This window comes from Typha angustifolia, chromosome 15, assembly GCF_048772165.1.
Source record: "Typha angustifolia cultivar Huaian chromosome 15, ASM4877216v1, whole genome shotgun sequence".
NCBI classification, from domain to species: domain Eukaryota; kingdom Viridiplantae; phylum Streptophyta; class Magnoliopsida; order Poales; family Typhaceae; genus Typha; species Typha angustifolia.
In genome coordinates this window covers 4619697-4645228 of record NC_133253.1, presented here as the reverse complement: position 1 = coordinate 4645228, position 25532 = coordinate 4619697, and the positions used below count along the sequence as shown (strand labels likewise).

Genomic DNA, 25532 nt, shown 5'->3' with positions numbered 1-25532 from the left:
TTACAAAATAAGTGAATTGAGCTGATGGAGTTCATTACCGTAAAACAGTAATTTATTCTCATTCCTGTGAAGAGGAAAAGCTTCCATCATGTTTCATTTCAGCAATAAGAAAGAGCAAGACATTTTAAATGATCATAGCATAGATGGAGAAAAAGAGTGAATTCTCTGAACTAGTAAACCTGCTTGAATCTTGGTACCAGAGCCTATGAAGTTTGCAGGCTGGACATGTGTTTGCAGGCTGGACAAGTCTTTCTGCTATCCAGTAGGATTTTTCCTCTTTAATATCAATCAACAATATCAAAAGTTGCATGAGAATATTACCAGTCTACAAGGATATAACTGAAACAACGATATCTATATTACAAACTTTTTTTTTGACAATTCAAAAACTAGATATAGACTAGACAAGATGAAACGCCAATCCATTCTAGATACAAGAAGACAATTGCTATACGAGTAGTATTAGGGATCCTTTACAGTGTCCCTTTTAAATGCTACCCTTTTTATATGCACTACTGCTCGTGGGACCAGAGTTTCTACATCTCCATTCAAAGAGTAGAAGTAAATTGAAGCCAAAATTTGATATATAACCTATTTAAATGATTGCTGGGTCTTTGTATTTTTTGAAAATATTCTCGATGCCATCAGTAGCTTCAGGTGATAGCGGTCGGGTGGTTGTAGTAAATGCATCAATGTCCTCTTTCAGCTGATCCACAGAGGTGGCGCCAATTATTGTGCTCGTTATGAATGGACTATCACGCACATATCCAAGCGCAAGTTGGACAGGAGTTAGGCCATGCTTCTTGGCCAGCTGGATATATTGATCAGTTGCCTCCTGAACAATGAAAGCAGTGTATATAAGCTGAAATCAAAGAGATGCCAGACTATATATCTGTAGGACAAGCTTCTGCAGAATGTTTCTTATGAAGTTTATTTGCAAAGTTACTTCTTTTGATAGGTGCAAGCCTCCCTTGTTTGCTAGTCAAATGAACAAGCACAAAGATCACCAAAACCTCTCAAGAAACATGTTCGAAGAGAACAACCCAGATATCAAAAAATTGAAGAGAAAAATGCATCAAGTATGGCACAAGAACCGAGTCCGTCAACGCTTTCACCTATTTCAAATAACAGAATTGAATGATCGCAAACAAAAAGAGCTACATGTAGTGAATGTGTACTTTGTCCATGAGCATTTACTCGCTTAAAATAAATAAGTGAGGAATTCAATTATGAAAGAATGTACCTTAGCTAAGGACCTGTTGTATCTCTCCATGTATCCTGGGAAAATGCTTAGCCTACTTTTTTTTGCAGCTTCAGCGTTGGCATTTAGATACTTCCCTGTGAGTACCCCACCAGCCAATGGGGAATATGCAAGAAGTCCAATGTTGCAGTTATTGGGATGACATACTTCGACGAGATCAACTGTCACACAAAACTTTGATGGGAAATTAATTGTACAAAAGGGGACCAACAATATCAATATTGATAATCTCTGTACATCATAAACTCCATAATTGATAGTTTCTTGCGAGAGATTTACGTATGCATGCTCTAAAGATCAGCAGTAAGGAATAACCCAAACTGGAGAAGATTCTAAAGAATAAGAAACTGCAGAAGCTATATGAGATAGATTATTTTAAGAATAATAATATGCCTTCCCATCTTTCTGATATTGATATTCTGCTCAAAGAAGCATTCCAGGAGTTAAGGGTTGAGGTTTACTACTTAGTAGCCAAAACAATATTTTAAAGATTTGCAACATCACATTGACAAAGGATTTAGTATAGCAATTAGCAGTTAAATTAGGTCAAAATCATGTAGGTTGTACCTTCAAAACGGCACCTACTGATCAGATTATAGCTGTTTTGAATGCTGATAATCTTCGGAAGCCCTTCAATCTTTGCAGCATGTACAAATTCCATTACTCCATAAGAAGTTTCATTGGAAACTCCAATGTACCTTACCTGGAACAGAGAACAGAATGATGATGCAGGAAAGTATGATCGAGGATTGGAATCCTTTTCAGAAGTCAGACCAGCAAAAGGTATGAAAGAGAGAATTGCTCGATGAAGAGCTTGCATACTTTATGGATGACTCTTGTTCATTATTATTATTATTATAAAAGAGGGGCATACAGGAGTAAAGCCCAATATACCATAAATAGTAATGCCACAAAAGTCATTCATGTTTACAGCAGGTCAAAGATCTATAGTGAGACTTTTTTTAAAAGTTATCTAGGAGGCCACAAATTTTTGTTGTATATAATAAGTTATCATGACCAGATAGATCCCTTCTGCACCTTCCTATCGGGGGCTAATATTAATTTTATCTAGCCAGGAAAGGATTCCCTACCACCTCGTAGCCTTTTATATTTCATGAATAGACCCTTTTGCCTAGAGCTTATCTAGCCAAAGCTCAATTCAGACTATTGCTGGCTCAGTATCTGAATTAAGTCTTCTCCAATCAGATTCTGAGCTGCCACCGACCCACAGTTCATGGAAATGCTTAAATGAAGAGATTCATTCGTGTCTGCTCAAATAGAAGCCCACTATGTACTCCCATTATCTATGTTATGCTTAAAATGCCTAAAAAGACCTCCACAGAAGAAAGAAAGCATACACCAATAAGGAGTACAGCTGTCAGCCTCTCATCTTGTGACAGTTAACCCAACTTAGGAGTTAGAAGTTGATTGATTGCCTGTGATTAAACATCCTTCCATTTGCATTTAATGATTCAGAGAAATCACTAATTTTAAGTTTAACTAAATGAAGGTTTCCACATTTAACAGCACAACAGCTCACAGGACAATACCTTTCCTTCGTTGATGAGTTCCTGAAAAGCCCTGAGTTGCTCAGCAAATGGCACACTTGGCCTCCATTTTGCTGAATTATATGAGAATTCACCAAATAGCGCCACATAACGATCTGGCCTAAAGAAATACAAACAATTTTCAGATATCCACATTATCGGAAAATCAGGAAACTGTAAAAAGATATTTATTATTCCAATGTGGTTTTTACTCGACTAAATGAAGCACGAGGACTTCCAATCATAACAGGAGAACATGAATCATTTCCACGATCTGAACCTTCTCCAGCAAAGCACGATGGTGTGAGACCGAGAGTTACCGCCACACTAGGTAATGCCCTCAAAATACAAATAGGAGAAATGGAGCAATATTAAGAATATTGGTAGTGACCAGGGAAAGAGGGTTAAGATTCGTGTTTGGTCATGAAAGATTGGAGAAGTGAGAAGGTCATTGACTAAACAAAATGATTCTTCTACAAATGGGGGAATGTTCAGTCATTTGCAGTTTGTCTGTCTCAAGTTATCTCATTTGCCAAGAGGAGTTGATCTTCTTCAAGAGCTAAGTCGATTTTCAAGACTAAAACAGATAAGTCATTCGATCAATATTTTATGAATAAAGCCATGCTGTTCAGTTTACCACCTCGCCATGAACTGATAAAGCCTTTCAGAATGAGCCCAATCATGATGCACTTGTTACATATTGAACAAAGAAGCAGAAGTATAATACTATCAATTAGCATGGCAAAATTGAGGTGATATGACACAAATCAGGAATCAAGATAACCATGTAAAATTGAATTCCTATGAGGATATAAAAAATGATCAAAACAATTGAATGTTGCCTGCTTAACTGTATTAAACAATGTGAAAGTTCATCCAAAATGGTATGCCTAAACGGACTAGTGTCAGTTGTTCATAGATAAAGGAATACTGACCAGTGTATCTGCAGTAAATCAATGTAGTCTGTTGACAGGCGCATAAGACTCTTTTCTACGCTCTCTTTTATGTTGGTAGCATCAACACGAAGAACTTTTGCATTCTCACGTATATAGCTAGATCGCTCCGAGTAGCCACAAACTTTTGTAGCCAATATTACCTACAGCATGCAGTAAAACTATGAATGATGATATCGTACTCTGGAAATCCAAATATCCTGCTCCATAACTTCAAAATGCTCTCTAGCGTTCATGCTTTAAGATCTAGTTTGCGATTCAGTTCACATAATAAATGGCAGAATTGTGACGAAAAACATCAAACTACACTAATTTGAAAAATTATAAAGTAGAATTTACATATCAACTTGCTACTTTTCCTATTCATTCACACCTTTGGGAAATTTAAAGCTATAACCACGGACAGTCCAGGTCTATATGTTCAAGCAAAGGTTAGTAGATATCTATCTCTACAAGATAAAATATTTAGACATATCTATCTCTACAAGATAAAATATTTAGACATATCTATCTCTACAAGATAAAATATTGCGTCTATAGGTTCAACTATAAATCGATGGAGCATGTCCTTTAACTATGCTCGCATACTGTCAGTTAGCTAGTTTGCCTTCAGTGTATTTTGGCCCCAAGATCCAAAACAAGTGAAAAGCCAATGACCAAATAGGTTCAACTGAAATGCAGTAAAATTCATCACATTTAACTGCATGTTTTAAGAGAAACCATTCAGGAAACTTAGATAAACAGAAAATCAAGCTTTACATAGATACCTTATTACGGGGTTTAGACTTCATCCAGCTACCTATGTAAAGATCGGTCCTTCCCTGAGTTTCCTTTTCCATTGGAACTGGGTACTTCAAAATTGAAAAGGAAAATAAAAAGCAGGGAAATCCACAATGTTAAAATAGTGTAATAATGTAACATTAATATCTGGAAAAAAAAGGATTCACAGGAATTAGCAGAAAGTCAAGAAGGAATAGTCAAATAATCAAATGAGTTATAATAACTTTATCAGGTAATCCTGCAACAATGGCAGGTCGCCAACATTTTCCGATTTCCATAATTTCTGAGGAGGCTGCTTCCAAGATTTGACACTATGACCTCTCGGATGCATGGGTAAGAATTAGTGCAAGATACGGATCAATTTTACTACCTAATTACTAGTGCCTAAAAGAAAATGCAGCGGTCCAATTAGAAAAGAAGTTAAAAGCTCACTGCTTCTGCTGTATCTATGGCATTAACGCCGTGCTCGAACGCATAATCGAGCATGTCATGAGCTTCCTTCTCTGTGTTCTGTTTCCCAAATGTCATCTGAGAGAGGAGTAGCAAAACGAACCCAAATCAATATCTTCAACTCATTTCAAAGCGCAAATCCATTATTCGCAGCTTCCTCCTCTTAAAGATCAAGATTTTAATGGGGGAAAAAATGGAAACCGTACAGTTCCAAGGGTGACTTCGCTTATAAGGAGATCCGAATCGCCGAGCTTTCGATACTGCAGCTGGTTATCCCCAACCTTTGCTCTGATCGGAGAAGCGGCGAGACGCCTCCTCCTCTTGCCATGGACGTCGGACGGGAGGCAGCGCCTCGAGATTAGCTGAGCAGGTCGGGAGTGTAGGCGGAGGAGGAGGAGAGAGGAGATTGGCGAAGGAGGAGCGCTCGTCGATGACGCCATTGCGGTTGGGCTGAGGCGCGCCGCTCCTTTCCCTCTATATTTCGAAGCCCGTCTTATCCTTGTAATGTGGCAAATTGCGAGCCAGGTTCCGGAGGGGCGGGGTGAGGGGTTAGAAGTTTTAGTCCCACATCGGTCGAGTTAATAGTAACTACTTTGCGGTAGTATTATATAATGACCTTCGGGTCGATTGAAATAGGCACGCAGCTGCGTCGTGGGCACAGAGCGAACTATTCTTTCGCCTTTTACTAAAGAATACCGTGCGCCCGCGACACAAAGTAGCATACGCCTGTTTTTGGAGGGTCTCTTTTCCTTTATTGGAATCGGCCCTATTAATTCTAAGATTATAAAGCTTTTAATGAGAAATGGGCTGCTTTAGAGTTAAAAGGTATCGCTTGGTTTATACACAAAGGATGTTTATTTGTAAATTAGGATTTTATTACACATATTTTGGTTAAATTTTATATAAGATAAGCTTTATTTATAATTAGTAATTAAACACAAATTTCTTGTATAAAATTATTTGAAGTAATTATTATATTTTACAAATCAAATAATAAGATATAAGTAAAATTATAGACTTAATTTATATTTAAAATGTGTGCATAAAGTTAATCATTAAAAAATTTATGCACGCAAACTAGACCTAAATCTATTATTTATGAGATCATAAGAGCCATGGTAATCAATTTGTATCTTTCTCCTACTGCAGACCACATCTAATTTATGATAGTAGTGATTCTGAAAAGATCATCTGAGAAATAAACCATTGGGAGAGCAAGAAATGCTCGTAAAAGAATGGTCCAGGAGTTGTATATAGCTTTCAAATCCAATAGTGCACTATATCATCAGGTTGATGATTTATAGTAATCAGAGATATCAGTAACTATCAAACACTAGCAATCTTTATAAGCACGAAAGGCAATTTAACAATGGACTACCAGCTTCTTCATAATAATATTCTGTTACAAGATGTACTAACTAAATTGTTTTCTTTCAACTATATCTATGGATATAAACAGAAACCACCTTTGGCAGCTTCATTTATAAACACAGACTACCTACACAAAGTTGATGTTAACTGTGAGTATTGACTCTTTTCCCTCCATGAAAACCGCGGGCACACCTGTTTCAGACAATGCTGACGGGCAGATGACAGTTCAAAATTGGAGAAACCATATGGTCTCCGCTCCACATGTCAAGAGTAGGTGGCATCACGCTGTAAGGAAATAAGCCAATTATTAGCTGGTAGATCTATATTTCTCTAATACCCTGCTGATGACTGATAATTTCATTGTCACAAAGTGCAAGATCATCTTACCAGCTTCATCTGGATTACTTGATGTATCTTGCATTTGAGAAGTAGAAATCTCGGGAAGATTTTTTAAAATGCGCTGCAGATAAAGAAAAAAGAAAAATATATTGGTAAGACAAGATAGCCAGCGATAACCATAAAAATTGAATCACCAAGTATTATCATCTTCATGCAGCCTATAAAAAGCAATAGTAGGTATGCTATGATAACTAGGTTTCAGCCCCATATTAAAAAAAATTCCATGAATAGTCCTGCTTCCAAAAACTCTATCACAGTAACAGCTTCAATGGAGGTTATGCTTCACTGCCAGGCATTGCTCAAGATTTGTGAAGCATCATTGACAAATGATGTTGGAGATAGAAGACACCACCTTCCAGCACACAAGGGACATCACAACTACATTAGTTCAAATTGCCAATGCTGTGGGGCAAGTTATGAAATTTTCCGAAAATTGTGTCCTATACTTACTAGGAAAAAAGAAAACTCTAAACACAACGTGGACAAAACTAGACAGTACAATACGGGGTGAAACCGAATAATATCTATATATACCTGCTCCTAGAATTATATACTCCGATTAGTCTAATAAGCTTATAATATATTGCTTCCCCAACTATTTCTGTAAACTGGCATTATGGCAATTAGACCTTATTTGGAGTTTGCTCCGTCAGGGAGGCGGCCCCTGTCCAGGATGAGTTCAAAGAAACAATCAGATAGTTCCAATACTGCCTGCCTATGCACCATTGACTAGAAGGAAAATCAAATAATTTCTATATTGCATTGTTATAAACAATATTACAAGTAGCTCCTAGCAACTCAGATCCCAGGGTTATTTTTTAGAGGTTTTCTGGCAACTTCAACCTTAAAGAACTAGAAGATGATCCAGGTTTGCTAAATGAAAGATCAATTTATGAGCAAGTAGACTATCCTGAGTATCTTCTGAATTAAGTGATTGCAGATTTTTCATTGCTGATTACCGATTGATCTGAAGATAAACAGTAAAATGAGGAGAAACCTTATTTGCCCACATTAGCCCACAAGCATTGCAAAGTGTTCTTGGTCCACTTGGTCCTCGACGCATCATAGGAGTGGAATCTCTACTAATTCCACAGTGCAGGCAGCTGCAGGAATCTTACCAATTAGTCTCAGCAAAATATAGAACTGCAAATTCAATATTCTTAAAAAAGAATAAAATTGATAAGAAGCTATTGATCTTGTTGATTATTTATATTCTTTCCTATGGCAGTTCTCTTCATTTATGAAGCACTAGAAGTTTTAAGTTATTTGTTCAACCAACAAGACACCTGTGATGAGCCAGGAACTTACAAAGGATGCTGACTCGTCTCTTCTTGACAGTTGCCAGAAGTAGGATCCCCGCCTAAGGGGTTTGACACTTCTTCAGGAGAATTCACCTTAGATGATGCAAACTGACCTTTATTACGTTTCATCCTGTATTATCATCGCATGAAAATTAGCAGGTAGGGCTTAACAAGTCAGGAAAATTCCAGTAAAAATGTATAACTATGTTATCTGACAAAGTTCCCAGTTCTCAAAGCTTCATGGATGAATTGGAAGAAAGGAAAATAACCATTGGATGCCCATCTCAGGATTTTCTGTGGTTAGTTTATATCAGCATTTCATAATCAAGTAGAGACCATTGCTTAAAATGTTCTGACTAGTGATGTTGGAGCATAGAAGCATAGAATATATTCATTCAAAAGAAGGGAAAAGACACAGGCAGTTTCAGAAATAGCAAGTGATGTTCCTGGAAAATGTTTCCATCTTGTTACCTCTTAGGAAACAGTAAGTGGTTCATATAAACAAAACTCGTTGCATCTATAATAGGTGCAACGATGTGGTGCCAGGAGAAACAAAGAAATGGCCCTTCAATAATAATCAACTAACGTTCATAGGCAGTATATCAAAAAGAAAAAAAGAAGTATGAAAAAACTGAGCAATCATAGCACTGGCGTGCTAAATCACACCGCCACAGCAGATGCAGGAATCCAACCTATTCCATATCATAAATAATCATTAGATTGTTCTGTGCTATTCACTAAAAAGGTCACTTTGGGTGAAGTTATAGGAGGACCAAATCCACAAGATTATAAAATATAAGTAATTTGATTTAACTACATTTATCTGATGATGCATTTCAGTGGAAGTTATAAGTCTCCTTGGCTAATATAAAGATGGTTGGTACCCTATACCCAAGATCAAAGACATCGTATAAGATATACCTGGAAGCCACCTCCTTCCGAACACTATAGAGTACTCTTTTATCAAAGTTAAGGTTTTTCTTCTTTTCTTTGTACCGCATTAGAGAAGCATGCCTGTGAGCATTTGTAGATCGTGGAACTTCACTCTGCCCCTGTCAAACAGAAAGATAATATAGAAATCAATCCGCCATCAATTGATATGTAAGACAAAGAAATTACTGAAAAAGATACCCTCTGAGTTAGCTGGTAGGATGAGACAGCACCAGCATCATCAGAAGCCAATTCTTGCCCACCTAGCAACAATAAGGCTGCTTGGACCTGTAACAGTGTAACAGATTTCCTAATTATAGAAACAGCTGTTCTGTGAAGTCTGATAGCTAAACAGCAGTATGTTTCAGCCCAAGAGAAAAGTCAGAAGATAAGTTAAGACGTAAGTTTCACCACAATAACTGACAATCCCAGCTACTTGAATTTCAAGTTAATGTTACCGCATACCTCTGCCTTAGAATTAATAAGGTGAATGTGAGTAAATACATGTGTTCTTGAATATTAAGGCAAAGAATAATAGCACCTCACAGAGAATAACATGAAAACATAATACACAAAGTTACAGTCATAAATTTCTTGAGAGTTTCATGCTTTTGTTTTACATGCATTAGCAGTATATCTAATATTATGTGCTGCTTTGGTTTTCCCCAAGTGATTTACTTCAAGAATAAATAGGATTCAATGGTTTCATTATAAGGTCACAATTTATAGTGCGAAAGAACCTTAGTTTATCAGGTTTGCAAGCTAACTTCGTGGTTTATACTTTTATTGCTTAAGAAGACACTTTTGGCATGAATAGTTCAAGGGGTGTGGTCCTCCCCACCCTACCATCTTTAAACAAGAAGCTCAAGCCCAGATTGAACTTAAGGAAGATCGAACGGCTATAGCTGGAGGAGAGAGCAACATCTCCCATAAAGGAAGAAGCTTTTGCCACACCTCCAGGCTTCATTCTCTATCCCCTTTTTCCTTAATTTAAGATAATCTCCCATAATTCCCCTTCTACTGGATGGTTCTTGTTATCTATTTCCATGTTATTTTCTAATATTCACAAAATCTGCCATGACAAATCCAAGTGTACCATGCAGACGATTATGGTTGAATACACTCCTATATTTACAGAGACAATGCAGTCACCATAAAAACAGAGAAGAGGTAAGCAGGTATCTAATCTGGTTACTCTTTGCCCTTCTTTTTTTTATAATTTATACTGATAATCCTTTCTTGCCTCACCAAAGTACCAGTATAAGGTACAAATTCCTCCATAATCCCTTTCCTTTCTACCCTCAATTTCTTTTTGCACTAATCACACTAACGAAATTAAGACCATAACAACAACATGAACACATAATTTTAGATCGTCTGATTCTGTATCACAGCGTACATAGTAAAAGTAAATAACTCAAAGAACTATACAGTAAGAAGAAGACGAAGAGAAGACCAAAGCGCAAGATCATCAAGAAAATAAAATTGCAGATACATCGCATGCAATTGAAAGCCAAACCAACTAGTTACCCAAAAGAAACAGAGGGAACAAGATTTAAATATCGACCTTCTCCGGGGGGACGGAGTCGAAGACATACACATTTTCCCCATAAGATAGCGTGATCTGATTCGAACCCGGCGCCTGTACCTGCGGCGCCTCCGGTTCCGGCGAGACCCCTTCGTCTCCGAAGAAGTTTCCGTGCACCGCAAAAGCGTCGTCGTCGCCGACGATCTCGCCGGGGAGGTGTGGCGGCTGCATGAAAGGATCGTCACTCCGATGCATCGATCGCAACCCTGACCTGAACCCTAATCTCGGATTCCTTTGTTTTAGTCGGAGAGAAAAGGAAAGAAAGGGGTTTTTTTTTTTCGACTGTGACGAAGAGGAAGGGGAAGAGAGAGAAGGAGCATGCGTGGAGAGCGACGTACGGCGCTTATTTATAAGAAACAATCTCGACGGCTGTCTTGTAAACAAAAGAGCCTTCTTGACTCCGAGTTCAATTACAATTTTACCCGTTGAAAGGGATGTCTACGTGGAGCCGTATCGATGACGTGGAGGGAGACTTGTAACATCGTGGACCGTGGAGCACGCCAGATTGCAAATGGTCAAGTCAAGTGAACAGAGGAAATTTTGTACATGCCTGCTTTACTTGTTGGGTTTTTTTTTTTCCTTTTTCTTTTGTATTTTTTGATTAAAACTTATTGGTTTTGACTAGCACTCACTGCCCTAATTTATATATTGCCGGAGTCTAATCATATCTCCATAGCTTAATACCCTTGCATGTTTGCAACTACCAAGTAGGAGTGCAACAAAGTTCATGATATTATTTTACTAATAATGCTTGTAAATTGCAATACTTTTACACTTCTTGGAGATAGCTTAACGTTAAGCCAGGACGCCATAAGTTTCCATCATCTCTTAAACTGCTCTATAATCAAATCAGATTATATATGTATATCAAAATTGAGCCAGAATCCAACAAGCTTCACTGGATCTTAGGTTATTTGCATCTTTTTTCTTTCAATTTGACGAAGAAAATGTGAATAATTTACCCACTTTATTCAAGAATCTTTGAGTGATACAGCAAAAAACTTCTCATCTAGAAGTACTGGTAGTATCTCAACCAAGAGAATTCAAATCTACAATAGACCTTAAAGACTAGTATACAAGCGACCGTCTTATTGTGTATGACCCTTTATTCCAAAACAACTATCCTACATTCCACAATTAGCTACAACAAAAGATACACAAAACCACCACAATTCTGAAGAACACCAACATCATTCCTCCTGCAGGCATACGGGTTCTTCGATCTCTGGGCCATGGTCATTGTTGTCTGCATCTTCAAACTCGTGTTTCTGCTATCCTAACCAACAAGCGAAAAAGAGCTTCAGTAAATCTGTCAATTGCTTTCATTTGGATCCTACTTGGGATTTAGCTTCATGTTCCATAGATGATGCATCTAACAGTTGGATCACCCAGATACAAATCAGTTTGAATTCAGATTGGACTGTCAAACCAAATTAAATGTAAATCAATTCCGCAAATAATAACAACATAAATTTCTGATCTATGTAATCTAACATGTAACTGATGTGCATATATTATTTAACAGAATATACATGAAGTAACAAATCTCAAGATAGTGCCATGAGTCACATCCTTTTGAATACCATTGAGGATGTCCTAAGTGGCAAGGATAAGCATAGGAAGATGGTTTAGTAGGGGTAAAAGTCTAATACATAGGGAAGCAGTATCCATTGAGTAAGCTACATTCTCAATTATAAACCTGCTTATAGCCAATCAGTATGATTTAAAAGGATGTTATAAAGTACCTTAAGAATTTTACTTGACATAATAGAACAGATATTCTGCAGGTAAAGCAAAAAAAGACGATATAGCTAACTTCATTAGGAGTGCAAAATATGGAAGTTCTGACGATGACAATTTTAATACTTCCTCAATAATCTTTCAATAGATTTATCATGCAAAAACACATTTCACATTACAATGCTATATGAAGCCCCAGCATCTTGCAATTATCATATTTGAATACATATGATTCTTCCACTTGCTTAACAATTTGGCATATAAACAATTGAGAAGATGCAAAGCAAGATTCTTTTTCTGTCGAACTTGGATTAGAAAAACATTCATGCTTACAGGAAGGAATTAGTATAAACTAGCAAAATGTGGCTCTAATTGATGAAAGATGCCAACCAAAATCTATAGGAATCACATACTGGGAAACTTACAGACTTGGAGTCAAACAAAATTTGCTTTACTATGGAACATCATGTAACAGAAGTTATTTGACATACATTACTTAGTTTTGGTTTGGTTTCCCTTCATTAGGTCGGGGGATCCTCTTGTACTGATAATTGTCTATGTCAACCTTCTGTTGCAAAGCCTGCAGAAATGTATGACTCCTCACCGAGCTAAGCAAAGAATAACTGCATCACAAGGATAAACTTGAACTACCAGATAGAAAATTCAGGTACCTTTAGCTCTTCCTCCAAAGAAAGCTTCTTTGGTTTATAGCCTTCCATGGGTCCAGTTCTACTCAGTGCTTTCGTTGTTTCTATGATCTCCCATTCTAGATCATCTTTCTCTTTTGTCACTTCTTTACTAATCAATTAAGACAATAGAGAATCAGACATACACAGTAGTGCTTCACAACACAGATAAGAAATGTTATAAGAACAGACAGAAAGTATTGCTCCTAAATGGAACAAAGAAGATATTTAAAAAAGTATGATAACTCACCTGCCTTGTATAAGATGAGCAAGGCCTAAGGAGCCTAAAACTGTGAGGGAAATAAGCGGCAGACCATATCGGACAAAGGGATACTTTCTGCCCCACCGTTTGAATTGGGATGCAGTATAAAAAAAATTAACTGGGGGAGGTACCGGATCAACTTTCTGCGCCATATTATCTAGGTTATGTTCAATTGCCATCGCTCATCAGAATAAGAACCTCAATGTCATTTCCACTGCTGTAATTCATACCATACAAATAGTTAGAAAATAATAAGGATTGCCACATTAAAAAAAAAACACTTGATAAAAGAAATAATAATATTTGTTTATGGTCATTCATCTGGTAACCAATGTAGGCTCACAGTTTGCATACAGACTTGGCGCAGAGGCATGAGATCAAATTACAAGTCTAAGAAAACTATTGCAAACTATAGAGAAAATTAGATCTCTTCGTAAATATTTCAAATTTACTTATTTTTCCAACTCACAGATGTTAACATGCAGACGGTTAGAAGTTATCAACATTCGAAAGCTGGTTGAGATACAAATTACAGACATTTCCAGACTCCCGTCTCAATAGATAAAAGTCCTAGCTATAGATTCTAAAAACAACTCCAGACTCATACCTCCTCAAAGAAGAGAAATCAACACATACTATGGAGAAGGGAGGGGATCGTTGCTCGCTTGCGCGCGCAAGACAAATAGAGCGAAAGATAGATACCTCTCACTGTTCGTACTCACAAGAAAAATGGAGAGAAACTGCTGCTCGAAGAGAGGCGAGGAGATCACAATTAGGAATTTTTCTCTGTAATATTTTGTTTTGGGTTTGATTAATCATTAATGTACGATTAACTTGTGGCCTGCTTTACCAATTACCTATCCAACCTGCTAACCAAGCACCAACATGGCCGGCCAAAAGGCCCAAAACCAACTAATTTGGCCCAATCGCATAATAGGACGTTCATGGAATTAGTAAAATAAGAGTAGTGCTAGTAGGATGTCCAATGTAGCAAAAGTAAAAATGCAATACATCAAAAGGTGGTGTTCTAGTAGGGTTAGATACGACGAATGGAAAGATGGTGGCTACTTTTTAACGAAATAATTTATTAAATATCTGTCATGTGGGGCATCCAACTAATCACGTTCATTTACAAGGAGATGGAAAAAGATCCAAACCATGTCCCTTATAATCAAGTGAGATAAAGTCGAACATTGTAACCTAGTAATTAGGTTTTATCAGCCTCTGACAAAAGGTTGTTGGTTCGACTCCCCTCATGGACATTAGAGTTGATATTTAATAAATTTTTTATCATAGTAGTATAGTATATGCACATAGTTTGGGCTTATGCTAACTAGTTTTTTTAAAGGGTTGATCTATTTGTCCAACCTATATAGCTTGTTTAGCTAACTTGTAATTAGCCTACGGATCCATAATCTTAGAACATTATCCCTAGAACTAATATGAGTCCATTGGAGTTATATATCTTAGCTATCACTTAACTTATTCCATGAAACATGTCACCTAAATGATTAATGCACGACACAGTAAGCAATTTAAACTCGGTTAAAATTCCCATATTCCAACTTTCCATTCCAATATTGAAGTCATATTCTATTCTCCTAAGTAGAACTAGAGTCCAGTTGTATGCACTTGCATGCCGGCCCACAACTCCCAACTCCTTTAGCTTATGAAAAAGAGAGTCTATGGATACCGTACCGATGTACATAGGTTAATTAAGTTATTCAATAACAAAAATGAAACCTGGAAACATTTGAGATATATAACTTTTCACTCAGTAGCTCACCAAAATTCTTGATAGAACATTCTAACGAATACATCGAATAAACTTATTTTATTGGAAGAACGTGTCATTGGTTTGGTTATATGTAGTTGTCTTGTTTATTATCTTCTGCAATGATGGATAGTCTACTTTCAGTTTTTAAATAGACAATAATTGTTCAGATGGCAATGCAACTAAAAAATACAAGACATATAGATAAGAATGTTAAGCATTACAAGCCAAATCTCAAACTCTAAGTAATATATCAATGCTAATTCAGACTCAAGCAATGAAACATAAGGAAGCCCCTGAGAGGCGTACTCTGACTCTGAGTAATGAACCTGCAGAATCAATGTAACAAAACCCTGAATTCTACTTCCAACATATGTAAGTTTTGGTGACAATTCTAATACAAAATGCGAAAGAGATTAGAAACAGAAAAGGTATGACCTTACAAGAAAACTCAGTAATTTAATTTAAGAGATTCGCATAATCGGTTCATAGCAAATAGGATTGCGACTGAGAAAAACATCATATCATGAATCATATTCCTTTAAGAATGAACTGGAAATTGGAAATCTTCCGAATCAAATATTTTCAGCTTAAAACTCCAAGTCCCTATCCACATGTGCGAGAAAAGGAAAACCAGGAAATCAGCTAATTCCTTCAATGAATCCGTCCAAGAAGAAAGATCTACCTAGATCGAGATGCGAGTCCTCACGTAAAGATACACAAAATAAAGAGCAGACAAGATTGAAAAATAACCCAATATCTAACGAGCTGGGAGAGAAATCAACTGACCTAATAAGATAGCTATATCCGACCGGCAAATGCTACAAGAGAGTTGGTTTTGGCGTCAGTGAGAAATGGTAGGTCGCCCTTCTCTCTTTTGTGTTCGTTGAGAATATTAACTGGAAAATATGGTAAATGAGAGAGTGAGATTTTTATTGGGAGGCGGTGGCCGCCGGTGAGGGTAGCAAGAGAGAGAGAGAGAGAGTACCGACCGTGCGCCGCTCGCAACAGCCGCCGTGCGCCGTCCACCTTTGGAGAGACGAGAGGATCGAGAGAGGACTAGGGCACGAGGGTGAGATGTTTCTTTTACTAACCCTAAACCCGTTAGTCCAGCCCGACCCGGTAGCCTGCATATGCGGGTCTGGGCTGACACACTGTACCCAGATTGAGCCCCAAATCCTCAGCCGAAGAAAAAGGCCCAAAACCAACTAATAATAGGACGTTGATGGACTTAGTGTAATATAGTATTAGTAGTTGATTTCTGATGTTAAAGTAGACTTCATGACAATTGTTTACTGGTTAAAAACCCTCCGTAAATATTAGAGTTGATACTTGGTAAACTTTTCGCTAGATCATTATATACGTATAATTAATTTTTTAGTTTATATATCATAAGAGCATTATTTTTTTTTAGGTTTAATTATACTTTGCTCCACTATACTTTAACTCAGTATCACTTTACCTCATTATATTATAAAATCATACAAATACCTTCCTAGACTATTAATTTTCGGCCAAGCTTAATTAGAAGATAATTTGTTTAAGCTCATCTCGATAAGACTTAGATTATATATACATAATCTGTGACAATTAGATCATGATTTAAAATTAGTTCATATCTATCTCTAATTTGATTTAAGCTTGTCTAAGGCCCGCTGGAAATTAAATGAGTTAAGAATTAATTTTGCTTCGAGATTATTGAGAGTAAGGTTCTCGGAAGGCTCCTTTATTCCACGAACATGTGACCTAAAATGATGCAGTTTATTATAGCAAGGTCAAAATTCCCACGTTCCAACTTTTGATTTCCATCATTGAAGTCATATTCTATCTCACACCCACACCCACACCCACACCCAGCTGTATGCACTTGCACGCCAGCCGACGACTCTCAGAGTCCCAACTCTTTTATCATTATTATTATTACTACTACTATTATCTTTACCCAACTCCTTCTATATTCATAATACTAAGCTCTGCGACATATATTATATATCAAAGTGTATTCTTCTGGGAAACCATATGAATCGGATAATATCTCACTCGGAAGTTAAAATCAAAATTCTCGATGGAACATTCCAACGAATAGAAGTAGTCTTCTTTTATCAGCGGAACGTGTCGTCGGAGCTTTGGTTATACGTAGTTATCCAACCTGGTGCTGGGGTGGATAGTCTAGGCCCATCACCTGGCCCACTCATCTCTCACCGTTGGATGCGATGCGCCTAATTTCTATTATTTATAAGCTATATTATATTATATTTCTTACCGTTAAATTAGATTTGATTGGGTTTTAGCAGATATATAAACAATCACATTAGTAGTCCTATCAAATGCAACTACCCTAATAATTTAGAGAAGTTTTCAAACGACGCCCTCTATTTTTTTATTATTTTAAGCTACTTTATTTCCTACCATTTTTAGTAACTTTAAATCACTACTCATAATACTTTTTTAACTCCATGAATAACTCAAGAGACAAACTTTCTCTTCACACTCTAGTAGTGGCAGATTTTCTATCTTCCTTTCGCCCTCCTCCTCGCATCTCTCCTCCTCCGCCTTTCATCTCTGTAGTTGACTTATATATATAAATTATAGAATTTATTTAAATTATTTTTTTATATTCTTTTATGTATCTGACTTGTAACTACTGGTAGCAATCAACCAACCAACTAGTTGTAATGTTTTGGTTTGAAATGAATATCTTATTACCTATGGGCTTCCTTAAAATGAAAGGATTATCCTATTTAGGTATCTTTTGGTTGGAACTTGGTTAGTTTAAATTAACGTAGGGTGTGTGATGTTATAATTGAAGGCAGAAGGTGAGAGTGGTCTACAAATAGCTCAGAGATAGGTCTTAATCATAAAATCACTGATATGCGGGGTCCTATTTGAAAATTTTATTTTAAATTTATTAATAATTTCCGGTTAATTTTGGTCCATTAAAATAACATAATCACAAGATTAGCTACCTTCCCTCTTTCTTCCTCTATATTTTTTCCGCACCGCCTACCTTCCCTAATAATATTCTCAACGAACACAAAAGAGAGAGAAGGGTGACCTACCATTCGGACGGACGCCAAAACCCAACTCTCTTGTAGAGCATTCGCTGGCCGGATCTAGCTATCTCTTTAGGTTAGTTTGATTTATCTCCCAGCTCGTTAAAGATCGGGTTATATTTCGATCTTCTTTACTCTCTATTTTGTGTATGTTTACATGAGGGCTCCCATCTCGATCTAGGTAGATCTTTCTTCTTGCACGGTTTTATTGAAGGAATTAGCTGATTTATTGGTTTTTTTTTCTGGTTATTTGGATAGGTATTCTAATTTCTAGCTGAAAATATTCGATTTGGAAGATTTCCAATTTCCGGTTTTTTTTTTTAGCTAAAGGAATACAATTCTTATGATGTTATGATTTCGATTGAGACTGACCCAATTATGTGAATCTCTTAAACTACTGAGTTCTGCTGGTAAGGTCATACCGTTCCTGTTTCTAATCTCTTTCACATCTTGTGCTAGAATTGTCAACAAAAGTTACATAAAAGTAGAATTTTACTCTTTATCTGATGATATCCTCTGTATATAGCAATTCATGGTTTTGTTGCATTTATTCTGCGGATTCATCACTCAGAGACATAAAATTAAGAGAAGAAAAAGAAATTGTTGAATCTCATTATTTCAGATCTCGTCACAATAATATACATAATATGCCTTTCAGCAGCTTCGTTAATGTTTCACTGCAATGTCTCAATTACCATTGATATATTACTTCTTAGAATTTGACCAACATTTTTTTACCAACTATTACTTAGAATTTGAGATTTTACTTCTAATGCTTAACATTCTTATCTCTCAGTCTATTATTGTATCTCTTGATTGCATCTCCATTTGTATGATTAATTGCTTTTATCTTTCATAGTTGCCACCATACTAGTAGAAGAATTCCTAATAATCCACATATCCTCTTATCATGGTGTCATTTTGATATACCAGCTTCTAGAATAGGACATCTGGATCTAATATTGAGTTCCCTTTTGAGAAGTTCTTTCACCTGGTCCCTTTCTCCTGTGCTTATACTGCTACCCAATTTTGTATAATTTTTTATCCTTATGATGTTTGTGAAGTTGTACCATTTTCACACCATATAACTAGCATTGCTAGTATCTGACATTGTTTTTTTCTCATGACTATCTCTTTATGCAGTGGTGTTCTGGACCCTTTTTGAAGGGGGGTAGTCGCTGATCAGAAAATTACACGTTCTCTAAGGGAATCATGAAGAAAGCTTTTGACCAAACAGTTCGCGACCTGTATGGAACTTTTCTTCTAGATGCTGTCTTATTTTTTACTTTTAAGTTGAATTTATCCCATTATACAACATATATTTGGTTATGGCATGTGGGTCTACTGTAAATTGGTTTTGATGTTGTGCAGAAAGCGAGAGGTGAATAAAAAGGTTTTGAAGGTCCCTGGAATGGAACAGAAGGTAAACTGTTTGAATTGTATTATAATTTGTTTGTTCATTTTTTTCCAGAAACAATTTTCTTTTCTGGTTGCATCACATGGTGTGATGTCTTTAGTTATTGGCTATGCACCTTGGCAATGCGTGCTCTGGTCACGGAGACAATGCATCCATGAACAGCAGTATAAATATTTACAGTTTGTCATTCTCAGGCTCTTCATTGGCAGAGGCCTTGTGCTCTAGTTTCTTTGTCTTTTTCTTTCTTTGCCATTTCCCTAATCACCAGTTTTTTGGTAGTTTTAGCTTGCCTTGTTTGTTACATGTTAGGCAGTTGACTTAGGATTTTTATCTTTTCCTTTCCGTGATGCTCTATTAGATTCTTGATGCCACAAGCAATGAACCATGGGGGCCACATGGGTCACTTCTGGCAGATATTGCAGAAGCAACTCGAAATTAGTAAGTTTACAGTTCCATTTTTTATCATAAAATTAATGATGTTTCTTCATTTTGAGATTAATATATTATGTACATGTGCAGTTATGAATACCAGATTATTATGAATGTGATTTGGAAGAGGATCAATGATACTGGGAAAAACTGGCGTCATGTATATAAGGTGCAGCCTGCAACATATATATATATATATATATATATATATATATATATATATATATATATATATATATACACCTATCTTTCATTAGTTACATTCAGTGCACTTGGAATGTGGAATCCCTATGGTTTCTGTTATTTTCTTTGACATTTCATTAGAAGTTTATTTACCATTTCATTAGGATTTTTAGTTCTTAATTTCTTTATCACCCCTTGGTAACTAAGCATTCATTCCATGGAACTGCAGTCGTTGACTGTTCTGGATTATCTAGTTGCACATGGATCTGAGCGTATCATCGATGATATCAGGGAGCACGCTTATCAGATATCGGTATTATTTGCTGTCTAATTCTTATCTATTATTTTCTCTAAACCGTATGCTTCACCGTGCTGTCAACATCAATTACTATGTAAAATTTGATTTTATGTTTTCTTTAATTTCAGACCTTATCCAACTTCCAATATATCGATTCTAAAGGCAGAGACCAGGGAAACAATGTTAGAAGGAAATCCCAGAGTCTTGTTGCACTTGTCAATGACAAAGAGAGAATAGAAGAAGCTAGGCAGAAAGCCTTTGCTAATAAAGACAAGTGAGTATACTACTTGGAGTTTAAGAAAGAAAATAAAACTATTACATGAGTTGCCATGCATAGTAAATCATAAGTTGTTGTTGTTCTATAGGTATCGCAGTAACTTTTCAACTGGTGGAACACATAGGCCTAGTTCTTATTCCAGCAGAGGTGGCTATGGTGATCATTACGATGATGATCGTTATGGTAATAGGGATGGTGATCGAAATGGGTATGGAAGGGAAAGAGAATGGGGATACAAAGACGAGGATAGATATGGTAGAGATAGAGATTCATATAGTCGAGATGGAGACCGTTATGGTAGGGAATCTGATGAAAATTATGGGAAAGACAGTTATAGAGAGGAAGAATATAGAAGATCTAATGGCAATGATGATTATCCGTATCGGGCAAGAAATAGAAGCGTCAGTAGAGAACGAGACCGCCCTTTCGATGATGAGGACCAGTATTCATCAAGGTTTGTTTTTCTTCCTGCCCATACCACAAATACACATTATTGCCAATGAAAACTGTTCATTCTTAATTTACGTAGTTATTCCTCTTCCTCTAACCTAGATGTTTCAAGGGATACTAAAAACTATATTGATGCAGAGTGATTTATATTTTTAGATTGTCTATATTCTTCTATCTGTAGTTGTTGAACAGACAAGATGAAATTTATCACAGTAAATGCCTTGATGTATATGCTTTTAACAAATATACCACAGATGATTTATTACCTAAGTATACATAGCTGCTTCTCTTTTTTGCAGAAGTGGTGGTGCCAGAGCTGATGACCATTCTCAGGATGGAAGGTGGAATTTTAACTTTGCCTTTGTAAATAGCATAGTGGTTTTATTCCAGAAAGTGATGACAAAGTTCATTAATAAAATTGGAGGTGCAATTTTTTTCTTTGGGACTAACATAACAATGCATTAGCAGGCGACTTGAGCACAAGCTTTCTGAGCAGAATGTGGATGCGCCGCCCAGCTATGAAGAAGCCATTAATGAAGCGAAAAACCGTCCACTGGAAGAAAGGTAATTTTTTGTCTCCTCCTTTTATATATTGTATCAAGGATTATGCAAACTGTTCTTGACAAAACTTCCAATTCAAGCAATGGAGGAAATGGATCTACGGCTGCCAGAAAATCCTCTTCACCATCTGTACCCAGATCAAGCTTTCCCGGAAATGTAACTCAAGGCCTTCAAGGCCCAGAGACAGTTGTGGCTAGTGTTTCTGTACCAATACAAAGTGAGGAAATTAATAGTTTTGATGAATTTGATCCACGCGGCTCTTTTTCAGGTATTTTCTATTCTGGATTTTCAATTACTACATGTTAAGCTATATATGCAATTGCATAGTTTTCATTCCTGTGCAACCTAAGGATAGAGGCAGAAGTGTTTGATCATTCTCATAGGTCCACTAGAATAGCTTGTATCTTCTAGCCCTTGATGTGATGTTAGGTGAATTCTCTCTGATTGCAACAACATGTGAAAGAACTCAGGGTCTAACTAGAAATCCGAAATTCTGGAATACAATTTTATTAACATTACACACAAGAATTAAATGTCTTGTACCTGACGTGCTGTTCTACCATCCTCCAGTAAGATTTGGAATGATGTCTCTTATCATCTAAATATATTTGCTTGTGCATTATCTCAATATCTTTTTGTAGTTTGGATGGTTTAAATGTGTTGGCTCTTGCATGTTGGCCTAACAAACTTAATCTACTTAGTGGAGCTTGTGAACGCTACACGACAAATTTTGATGCTAACAATTCTCTTACTTTGTCATAGAAGAAAAATCTTACAATGAAAAATATATTTTCCCTAGTTTCTTTCATCAAGCAACCCTTCATTGAAGGTTTGTTAGCTTCTTGTATATTACTTCAAGCTGATTGCTTTACTTGTATTTAAAATCCTCTAGAAGAAAGCCCAAAAAGGTCCATTGATACTTATTAATACTTTGGCCTCTTAAAGAGAAAGCCCAAAAAGGTCTGCTGATATTTATTATTATGTTGGCAACTTAAAGAAAAACTCCACAATAGGGCAACAATTTCAAGCTCATTCTGTTATTGCACACTTAATTGGTGGGCATGAATGATGTGTTGCACTGCAGATGGTATACTTGGGAGCAATTATATTGGTTGAGACGGACTAATTGTGTCTGTAGGTTAGGTTAAAATAGACCACAGATGATATGTACAGGTCCAACAGATATGATGCGATGCTTCAAACAGAGACTTCTTTAAAAAGTAACATATGATCAAAAGAAAGGAAGAAAGTAGAGAGTGATTGAGCATAAAACTCAGTAGCAATAGTGAAAATAAGCACCCACACCCAAATGCCTAAGAAACTTTTGCAAGAATAATTAGTGTCTATGATAATGATTAATATAATTACTGGGAAAAAACAGCTGTGCATGACTCAAGTTATGGTACTTTACTATTATCTGCCATCTTGCTGTTGGTCCTTGGTAGTACTTAAACAGTAACATATATCAGTCGGTAACGTGAGTTTATTCTTTTTCACTCCAGCTTCAGCACCAGCTACAAGTAATCCGGAGATGGATTTGTTTGGGTCATTGACATCATCAGATCCTATTAATTCGTTGGCTTTGGTCCCTGTGGATTTCGCAAGTACCTCCCCGGAGGCTGAAATTCCAGCAAATTCAAGCTTTGGGACAACCAATTTTGTAGCTCTGTCATCAGTGTCCAGCGTAATTAGCCAGGTATGGTTGGCCATTTAGTTGCAAGTTTTTCCTTTTTTTTCTTTCTGAAGGCATATGATGCTTCCATGTTTGCACCTTCTCATGTAATCACATTCAGTTGATTTCAAGCATCAAATAAGAAACAATTAAAATCTAAGCCATATACATCATCTAAGATATCTAAGTATATATTATGTGGAGCTAAATTAATTGGAAGGCTGTTATGTAGTTTTATCAGAATCTCATTATGGTTCATGCGAAAATATAGATTTGACCAGGGCTCTGCCATTTTCTAGTACATCAATACATCGTGCACTCTGTCCAGTAACTAGCAATATTTTTGTTGTCGGTGGTGGTCAACCAATCATGACATCTTTCGTTTGATCTTTGATGCAGCCTAATGATAATCCTTTTGGAGATCCTCCTTTTAAGGCTACTCAAGAAGGTATATCATCTCAGCGACAAAGTTCTGCACCTGCCTATTCCTTCCAGACTCATGATTCAACTGGAGGTGCTGAAGCTCTTCCACCCATGGCTCCAAAAATTGAAAAAACCACAAGCTTGGATTTTGGGGGTATTCTTGGTGATATCACTTATACTCCAAGTATGTCAAGTGGTCTGCATCATTCATTTTCAAGTCCAGCATTTTTGGCCCCAGAAATGCCTATTGCACACACAGGAGTTTATAATACTGGTTCACTTCCTCCACAACCAGTATCTGCAGCCAATGTTCCTTCACCTGCAGCTCAACCTTTCACAACTGCAAATTTTCAGACAGGCCATTCTGACTTTCTTCAGCATTCAGGTCCACCAGCTCCACTAGCTTCACAAGAAACTACAGCTAGTTTACACGCAGCTCAGCATGTTTCTTCGACAAATGTACAAAAATCTAATGTGAACCTTCTCCCAGATCCAGGGTTATCCAGTCCATTTTCCTCAGAAACAGCTGCTATTCCAGGTTTGCAATCTGAGAAACCTCAGCCAATGAAAAAGTTTGAACCAAAATCAACAGTCTGGGCTGACACATTGAACCGAGGTCTAGTCAATCTAAACATTTCTGGACGTAAGTGCCTTCTCTTCATGTTTCATCCCTGTTGTCTGATTATCATTTTAACATTCTTGTTGGTCAATGAGAGCTCCTCTACAGCTGCGTTATTTTGCTGATTCTTTAATATCGATATAATTTACAGCTAAAATCAATCCACATGCTGACATCGGAGTTGACTTTGACTCAATCAATCGGAAGGAGAGAAGAGACGAGAAGAAAAGCTCCACAGCTCTTGTGACATCCACCATTACCATGGGCAAAGCTATGGGGGCTGGATCTGGTATTGGTCGTGTTGGTGCGAGTGGCCTGGCACCGTCTTCAAACCCCATGATAGGATCTAACATGGGCATTCGAATGGGCATGGCTGGCGGTGCTGGTATGGGAATGGGTGCTTATGGTGGGAGTATGAATCAGCAAACCGTGATGGGCATGGGGATGAACGTTGGAATGAGCATGGGTCAGGGAATGCCTATGAGGCCACCCAACGGAATGCTTCCTGGTGGAGCTGCAGCACCTGGTGTTGGCTACAATCCTATGATGAATACAGGGTATGGTTCACAACAGATGTATGGAGGCGGGTATAGATGAGCATATGAGATAACCTCTCAATGAAGAAAGTTTGAGAAGTAAACCACTATTAAGATTTGGTCATGTATATTAGTTTACATTAGCCCTTTTTTCAGTATGATTCTGCTGTCTAAGTTGGGTCTGGATGTAATTATCAGTCTATATGAGTAAGTGTGATATCAGTGTGATTTTTGATTGGTACAACTGGAAGGCAGACCTAATTAGTGGAGCTGTCTGATATGGTGGTGTAATGGATGACCAGCAGACTTGCGCTGCTTGTTTTGTGATCTATTGGTATGATTTATTACAGCATGTTTGCTGGATACATAATAAAGATGTATTATTCTTTAAAAAAAATGAAGAGGGAATGATATTGTCTTGTTTAAGATGATGCCATATTCCTTATCTATGCAGGACAATATCTCCTGATTCTTTTGCTGACAGATTAATATCTGCATTTAGTCTCGTTGACATTTTAAACACAAGGATGTCCATTTTGAACATGATTGTTCCAGAAACCTAGTGTTTCCTA

General features: G+C 37.0%; 4 protein-coding genes and 1 non-coding gene across 11 annotated transcripts; 2 read left to right on the top strand and 3 right to left on the bottom strand.

Moving 5' to 3' along the window:
- Nucleotides 1-336: 336 nt before the first annotated feature.
- Nucleotides 337-5562, bottom strand: LOC140779909 (uncharacterized). The gene is made up of 8 exons (XM_073125237.1): nt 5198-5562; nt 4974-5069; nt 4529-4612; nt 3744-3904; nt 2812-2929; nt 1829-1964; nt 1244-1422; nt 337-835 (listed from the first exon to the last, which is right to left on the bottom strand). The coding sequence occupies exons 1-8, from the start codon at nt 5429-5431 to the stop codon at nt 596-598; spliced, it is 1248 nt and encodes a 415-aa protein (XP_072981338.1). The 5' UTR covers nt 5432-5562; the 3' UTR covers nt 337-595.
- Nucleotides 5563-5633: 71 nt separating this feature from the next.
- Nucleotides 5634-5752, top strand: LOC140779982 (U5 spliceosomal RNA). Its single transcript, XR_012107427.1, has one exon. It is a non-coding gene; the product is annotated as a U5 spliceosomal RNA (small nuclear RNA).
- A 559-nt stretch (nt 5753-6311) lies between these two features.
- LOC140776982 (GATA transcription factor 20-like) lies at nt 6312-10909 on the bottom strand. Its single transcript, XM_073120880.1, has 7 exons — nt 10560-10909; nt 9194-9280; nt 8984-9114; nt 8070-8192; nt 7759-7864; nt 6750-6822; nt 6312-6647 (listed from the first exon to the last, which is right to left on the bottom strand). The coding sequence occupies exons 1-7, from the start codon at nt 10773-10775 to the stop codon at nt 6643-6645; spliced, it is 741 nt and encodes a 246-aa protein (XP_072976981.1). The 5' UTR covers nt 10776-10909; the 3' UTR covers nt 6312-6642.
- Nucleotides 10910-11530: 621 nt separating this feature from the next.
- Nucleotides 11531-16168, bottom strand: LOC140779679 (uncharacterized). 6 transcript variants are annotated; one of them, XM_073124882.1, is made up of 6 exons: nt 16035-16168; nt 15832-15941; nt 13257-13485; nt 12992-13118; nt 12812-12900; nt 11531-11952 (listed from the first exon to the last, which is right to left on the bottom strand). In XM_073124882.1, the coding sequence occupies exons 3-5, from the start codon at nt 13445-13447 to the stop codon at nt 12817-12819; spliced, it is 402 nt and encodes a 133-aa protein (XP_072980983.1). In that variant the 5' UTR covers nt 13448-13485; nt 15832-15941; nt 16035-16168; the 3' UTR covers nt 11531-11952; nt 12812-12816. The 6 variants fall into 6 exon arrangements, with proteins under 6 accessions (XP_072980983.1, XP_072980982.1, XP_072980984.1 ...); XM_073124881.1 differs by having other exon boundaries at nt 11531-11851; XM_073124883.1 differs by having other exon boundaries at nt 11531-11848.
- A 1850-nt stretch (nt 16169-18018) lies between these two features.
- LOC140778008 (clathrin interactor EPSIN 3-like) lies at nt 18019-25393 on the top strand. 2 transcript variants are annotated; one of them, XM_073122509.1, is made up of 14 exons: nt 18019-18171; nt 19239-19342; nt 19467-19518; nt 19871-19950; nt 20032-20110; nt 20354-20437; nt 20551-20696; nt 20788-21153; nt 21449-21490; nt 21618-21713; nt 21791-21978; nt 23213-23406; nt 23782-24448; nt 24576-25393. In XM_073122509.1, exons 2-14 carry the CDS (start codon nt 19308-19310, stop codon nt 25019-25021), a joined length of 2475 nt encoding a protein of 824 aa, XP_072978610.1. In that variant the 5' UTR covers nt 18019-18171; nt 19239-19307; the 3' UTR covers nt 25022-25393. The 2 variants fall into 2 exon arrangements, with proteins under 2 accessions (XP_072978610.1, XP_072978611.1); XM_073122510.1 differs by lacking the exon at nt 18019-18171 and adding an exon at nt 18184-18276.
- The last annotated feature ends 139 nt before the right edge of the window (nt 25394-25532 follow it).